The 7188-nt window shown below is 34.9% G+C and overlaps 1 protein-coding gene across 1 annotated transcript; it reads left to right on the plus strand.

The window, feature by feature from the left end:
* The first annotated feature begins 991 nt into the window (after positions 1-991).
* LOC140780371 (thylakoid lumenal 15 kDa protein 1, chloroplastic) lies at positions 992-6403 on the plus strand. Its single transcript, XM_073125878.1, has 8 exons — positions 992-1256; positions 1335-1463; positions 1825-1920; positions 2052-2124; positions 3013-3074; positions 3596-3677; positions 5855-5915; positions 6004-6403. The coding sequence occupies exons 1-8, from the start codon at positions 1140-1142 to the stop codon at positions 6053-6055; spliced, it is 672 nt and encodes a 223-aa protein (XP_072981979.1). The 5' UTR covers positions 992-1139; the 3' UTR covers positions 6056-6403.
* The last annotated feature ends 785 nt before the right edge of the window (positions 6404-7188 follow it).

A 7188-nucleotide genomic window follows, 5' to 3' on the forward strand; every position in this document is an offset into this window, starting at 1 on the left:
AGATGCTATTTTAAGAAAAATATCCCAGTTTCCTAAATTTTTAGGTTTCAAACAATCCAAGTATTTTCTGAATTTATCAAGCTATTTTCTGTGCAAAGAAAGCCACATGTATATATGCCATACCAGGGAGATATCCTAGTTTTTCATAAATCTTCTATTCATATATATACACACACAGACACACATCTATCTATCTATCTATCTATCTATCTATCTATCTATCTATCTATATTTGTTATATTCTATTCCACTTGATTTGTCATGCACAATAGATACTTCATTTATCTATTTGTACCTGAAATGTAAATTATAAGTTTAATTCATGATGTATTTACAGGGTGCTTCTAGATAAACTTTAAATTTCTGTCTTAGTTATTTATATTCCCTTTTAATTTTTTTTTCTTTTTCTTTTGGTAGTCATGATTTTTGGACTGATGTTTGCTTTCTTTTTTCAAACTATTTGAAGTTTGTAATAAGATTGTGAATTTAAAACTATGTTGTATTTCTCATGAAATTATTATTAGATTTGAAAACTTAATGGTAATGATTGAATTGGTGTATAAAGTATTATTTTTCTATTAAATTGAATCTATGGTTAAATACTTGAAATGTACTATTCCCATGTTGTATAAAGTTTTCGGTTGAAAAGTGACTATTTTATTTGTTACTGCTAGCATATTGTATATGTTTGTATATATGATTGAAGTAGCTGAGATATTTATCTAAGGTAATATTAGTGTGGAAAATTAATAGTGTTGGTTATATTGCAAAAGTCATGCTATTGTATTTCACGAACAGGGTTACATGAGTCTTGTTGTGTCACTCGAATTCGAGAAAATTAATAATTAAGTCATATTTTTATTTATTAAATTTAAGTTAATTAAAGTTAATTTTCCTAACTATTTATATAATAATACCAATTTTGACTGTGGTCTACGTGGCTGTATGGTTCACTAATGCTGACGTGGCTACCATCGGCATCCTTGTTGATGCGGATTAGCTCGTGGCCTGAGACCGACCGGATAAGGCCGACAAGAGAAGGCAAGAGAGGAGAAAGATTCCATCACAGAGAGAGAGAGAGAGAGAGAGAGAGAGAGAGAGAGAGTAGCGTAGCATCATCGGTTCGGGATCGAGCTCCAATGGCCGTTCTCAGTAATTTAAACTTCCCTCCTCCTCCCCTTCTTCGTCCAACCACTACTACTAGATCGCGGCGCTCCTCTCTACCTCTCACCATCACTTGCAATCTCCTTTCTCCCGTAAGTAGGAAGCATCATTTCTTTATCTCGTTATCTTGCGTTTAATCCTCTCACAGGTTAAAATTTTCGGCCTTCCAGGGAACGGATAAGCCTCCTTTGTCTTCGCTTCTTTCACTTCCGATGCTGGGAGAAGGCTTGGGCAAGGCCGGCGCTGCTGCCTTCATCGCCGCCTCTATTTTCTTCGCCGACCCCGCTATCGCATTTAAGGTTCTTTACTCTCTTCTCGGCCTATTGGATTTCTACTGAGGGCATGCCTTGATATACATTGCTGATTAATTTACCAGAATTATAAAGTTAAGCTTTTGCAGACCCAGGAATAGAGGTGGTTCAAAAAAAAAAAACAATTATATGAAATGCTGAGTTAAAGAAATTAGTTCAAGTTGATAGATACGATTGATACATTTACTAAGGGCCATAGTAATACATTAGAATCCATAAATCGAGCAACATCTACATTGGTTGAATTTCAAGGTGAATTGTGTTTTAATATTTGATGCAAAGGTGGACACTGCATGATTACTCCATTATCTAGCACCTCACGATTTTAGGATTATTGGTTGTCTTATAGGGAGGAGGCCCATATGGAGCCGGAGTTACCCGGGGCCAGGACCTCTCTGGAAAGGATTTCAGTGGCAAGACGCTCATCAAGCAAGACTTCAAGACGGTAGGCAAGCGATAAAAATATAATCATGTTCTTATTTTTTTTCTTTTCTTTTTCATTATCTAATATTGGTAGTTTGATTTGCTTGGCAAAATTCTGTGTTTGATGGTTTTTGTTGTCCTTCTTAATTGCAGAGTATACTAAGGCAAGCTAATTTCAAAGGTGCAAAATTGCTCGGTGCCAGCTTCTTTGATGCAGACTTAACAGGTTCTGCTTCTCTTTTTTCTTTTTTAAAAATCATTTGACATCTTGCATTATTGACTTCATTTCAGCACGCAAACCATTTTTTTCCACATTATAAAATCAATCTCTTTCTAGTATAGCTTGCAATAGTGACTTACTCTGGTTCGTACTTTTCCTGTTTTCTATTCCTATGTCATGCCCTGCATTTGCCTAAAGATATTGACATAATACTTAGGCGTTACTCTGGTTACAGACTTTAACCTTGAGCCTCAGTTAACTTGGTTTACTAGATCAGAGCCAAATAGATATTAGTCCAACTTAGATCAAACCATCCCCACCCTAATTGAACTTCTCAACAGTTATTTGAAGGAAAAAGAGGATGTATTTGTAGGATTTTGAGAGACAAAAATATGGGAAATTAGGGGCTCACAAGCATTTACAGTCAAAATAAACAAAATATTCCTATTTCAATATCTTTATGTGAGGCTCTCTCAAGTTACAACCGATACAATGCATGATTTGAAACCTTTTTTTTCTGAAAATGCAAGGCTCAATATAAAAATAGCAAAAAAGTCTAAGGTTCAAGGCATAATAAGTCGATAAAGAAAAATCCGTCTTTTTCTCAGCTAACAGAAGCAACTTAGTACAGTAAACAGTCAAGCTCTAGGGAATGCCCTTCATGTATTTGATAGATATGCTATTAGGTTAACAATTATTTGATTAGGTATATTGATACATTAATGAAGAATATGCAGGATTAAGACTGAATTAGTTGAGAATACAATATAAACCATCATCTGGAAACTGTATTAAGGAATAAAGTGAAGCAGAATTTGTGTAGAGATGGCCACTAGATGAACTGTCTAGGGACTCTATTGCAGCTCAGAGCTCATTTTGACAGCAAATTTTCAGGTGCGGATCTCTCTGATGCTGATCTTAGAGCTGCAGACTTTTCTTTGGCAAACGTGACAAAGGTAATTTCTAAATGGTTTTTCTAATCTCGCTACATATTAAATGTTGTTTCTTGTTTTTGCCCTCTTACAATTTCTCTTTTTGTTTTGCAATTATCAATGATTTCAAATTTCGACCAAAGTGGCTCAGTTTTGGTTGAGAGAGGTTCCAAACCAAATCCAAACTCCAAACTCATTGTTCAATGCCAAAACCAGCAAGATTTGTGGTTTCTACTTTGGTTTCAGACAGCTCTCAGCTGGAACTTTTCATTTTCTCCAGGGTTGGCTGAAATCGACCAAAATGAAAATGGAATCTGAGACCTTGAGTCACACATTTTCTTCTTTTTAACCTTTAATACCATTGATGTCTTAGAGAGCTGATGAAAGTCCGAATTCTTTGTGTAGTTCTTTCCTCTACATAAGAGCAATCATGTTCAAATGTCAGAAATGTTTAGTAGATTTTGCTATAGGTAGGAACTTCTGGCAATAGAGAAGTCTTCAATTTATTTATTTTTGTTTGTTCTTGCCTCTTTTTTTTTGTTCAGGCAAATTTGCAAAATGCAAACCTGGAAGGTGCACTTGCTACAGGCAACACATCTTTCAGGGGTTCAGTCATATATGGTGCAGGTAATTTTACTATTTCTGGAGTTTCTCATGATGGAATAAGCATATTAAATGCATTTTTGCTGGCCTTTTCAGTATGCAATTGGAGTTGTACTGCACATGTCGACCGCTTGTACAAAATTGCTCTGTTACTTATACCTTATACTGCTTGCAATGTCAGACCGAATTTGTAATCATGTGCTACCAATTTCTAGATTTGACATTGTTTAGATATTATTTTGGTAGTGTTAAATTTCATAAAGAGTTGTCTTGTTAAACTGTATCAATCATCCAATGGGTTAACCTATATATATATATATATTTGAAATGATCATTTAGTTAAAGTTTTGAATCATTGAGGTAAAAGTCTTTGAAGAGTAGACATTTATTGTTTACTGCTGAAAAAACTTTTCGAAGTTGGTATTTTGTTGGAAAAGTATCAGAAGCACAAAGGAGAAATTTCAAAAGGTTTAATGTGACAGAAAGCCATCAGGGAACGACAGGTCAGCTGAACATAGAAAGCCAAACAAAATATAGAGATGTCAAACTTAGGAGAAATAATGATAGGTGTGCAGTAAAGTAGTAAACTACAGGGAGTAAGAGGAAGAAGTAGGGTGAGTAGAAGATGAAGAGAGTAAAGAGGGAGAAGAGAACCTGTGGATAATATGATTGTCGTTCATGTGAAAGATAACAGCACTCAACGACTCATTGTTTTTCTCTTTGTTTTAGCTTAGGTAGGTGCTTATTTGTCTTGAAACCAAAATGGAAGATACGACCAGTTGGCACATCAGCAAATAACTGAAAAGATACTTTCTGCTTCCTGGAGTCCAATTGAATCATGTTAGTCCATCAATCTAAGCTAATTATAAGGCTAATTTAACTAAAGATGTAGCAAACTAGATAACTGAGTTTTTTCGTGAAAATTGGCTTGCCTGTCTGAAGCCTCATTGAGGTTGAACTTGTCCTTGCATTACTACATGGTTTAACATTAATGATGAGGATCCAGATAATGCTAAATATCATAAACATTCTAGATTTCTTTAGCTAAACTATCATGCTGTTGAATCTTACTGTCTTCCAGTGTAATCCATCCATTAATTTGAAGTATTGGTATTTGGTAATGCGCTATTTTGAGGCATCTTAATGCGATATTGATGTTCTCATGTGCCGTGATTTATCTTCGTATATAGTAGAGATATCATCTGCTTCCATAAGTTGCACAGTCTGCTTGAATAACTTGGTAATGCTGAAACTAGAGTACTCTAGAAATGCCTTGTAAATGATTCTTGTTTTTCTATGTTGATTATTAAGAAGTGCAAGAGAGGACACCCTGTCTCTTCTTTGCGTCTATTAAGGTCAAAACATCTCCTTAAGTCTTAAATCCTAACTAGATGCTGAAGAACATCCTTTCAGCATGATCTTAGCCAACTGTTTGTGTCATCATAAACAATAATATGCCCATGGAAGGCATTTCTTGGAGTGTATTTTCTCTGTTTAGAATAAGTTATCCACCCAAAGAATTATGATTTATGAATGTTACTAGTTTAACCTGGACCACAGATCTGATCTTTTAAATTTTGTTTAGTTCACATATGAAACCTGCTTATAAACCAATTCTGAGTTGGTTTTGCTGACTGTAAATCTTCAGAGTATCTTATAGCCATTACGTCTTTTCTTTAAGGCCTCAACCACTATAACCAATTTCTTAATTTCCTCTTCACAAGAGAAGCACTAAGTTTCCGATTGTCTATTAACCAGAGAACTAGCGTATTATGATCTTAAGGTTGCTTAACAGCTTTTGATACATAATGTGGATCCCATAGAACACCAATAATGTATATCCCTGCCAACTTATTTTACTATGCTAATAATTCAACTTCTAGTTGCATCTGCAACAACAATTTTATCAACTATGGGAATTGATATGAGAGACCAAAACCGCTTGTCCATATTGAAAAGAATGCCATTCACCTTCATTTTTGTGTGGTATTCACCTTCGCTATTGATGCTAACTCTTGTCCTATGTTGATGTGTGATTTCACTTTTTAGTAGATGGTGGGAAACCTTTTCTCTGAGGTACTTGCTTCTAATACTTCTATCTTTAGGTTGAATGAACAAAAGAACGCTCTTGTTGGCTTGTAAGATTTGTACTGTGATTTGAACTCAGGGAAGCCTAATTATTATCTTTGTGTTCTCATCAGATTTTACTGATGTTCCACTGAGAGATGATCAACGGGAGTATCTATGCAAAGTTGCAGACGGGTATGGCATATATTTCCTCGATATAGTTCATTGCTGAAAGAAATTCGATAAATCCACTGAATTTGAAATGATGATGCTTTTTTACCAGGGTGAACCCAACTACTGGAAATGCAACAAAGGAAACGTTACTTTGTGATTGATACTGACTGATATGAGGCAAAGCCATGATGGTGACTTCACCATTGACAGTTGAAGTTCTTGCATGTTTTCTCTCACAAATTTTGTGGCCGTAGAACATTTCCAAGAAGTTTGTTTTGTATATGTTATAATCTGTTCATAATCTAATGTAAAGAAGCAATTCTATAAGCACCTTTTCACAAAGTTTGTGCACTCGATCACTACTTATCATGAAAGCTTTTATGAGGCGTTGACCAATATTCTGATTAACTAAGAGAGATCATGCCATTTGTAACACTTTATCAAGCATGAGATATGTAATGAGACCACTTAATTGCTTATAAATGAACATTGCTCCCACTTCCTTTTGATGGTAGAAGGCCTGGATATGCTTTCCGGTTGAAGAGATCAAAGCTAACCATGCTTAGATCTTCATGATTTTATCACTCGGCAGATGCTCTAAAAGAGTGCTAGAATGGGCAGGTTTCATTTTTTTTCTTTTTTTCTGGTCCTCGTTAAATATCTTGATAAACATCGAAATAAGCTGAGCTAAACTTATGCAAATTGGGTCAAATTGGATCGTATTATGAGGACATTGGGCTTTATAAATTGAGCCTATTTATCTTTTAATTGATTCATGCTTATGTAAACTTTTAAAATAAGTCTAGTTAAGTTATGTAAGCCACTAAGACAAGTTTAATTAAGTTATGTAAGCTATTAAGATAAGTTTAATTAAGTCATGTAAGTCTCTAAGATAAGTTCTAGTTTCAGTCGTATAAGCTTTTAGGGTTAAGTCCAAATAGAACTCATTATATCCCATCTCTATATATAGAGGAGCTGGGCTTTATTCATCGAAGAATTCAAGTATCTAAGCATTAAAAAATTATTTTAGTCTTGAGTTTATCTTAAGAGTAAGAGTAAGATAATCTATGAATAGAAGTAAGTTAACTATAGCCGTTTATTTTCTTATGAGTAGATCTAAGTTAGAAACACTAATTCTACTTTCAACCCATAGCCATTACCTTCCTCCAGCAGCCACCCTACTATACGGTCGTCAATCACCACCCTTGACTATCTGCCACCCTCCGATGACCGTCGCAATGATAGATATTTACCGTTTTACCCTGTTTTGACATTTCTCTACTGTTATAATTAT

Source organism: Typha latifolia, chromosome 1 (genome assembly GCF_019914945.1).
Source record: "Typha latifolia isolate L0001 chromosome 1, TyphaL0001v2, whole genome shotgun sequence".
Lineage (NCBI taxonomy): Eukaryota > Viridiplantae > Streptophyta > Magnoliopsida > Poales > Typhaceae > Typha > Typha latifolia.

Coding starts and splice junctions, on each gene's coding strand:
- LOC140780371 (XM_073125878.1), top strand. CDS start 1,140: ATGGCCGTTCTCAGTAATTTAAACTTCCCTCCTCCTCCCCTTCTTCGT. Junction 1,921..2,051: donor TCAAGCAAGACTTCAAGACG/GTAGGCAAGCGA, acceptor TCTTAATTGCAG/AGTATACTAAGGCAAGCTAA. Junction 5,916..6,003: donor CTATGCAAAGTTGCAGACGG/GTATGGCATATA, acceptor CTTTTTTACCAG/GGTGAACCCAACTACTGGAA.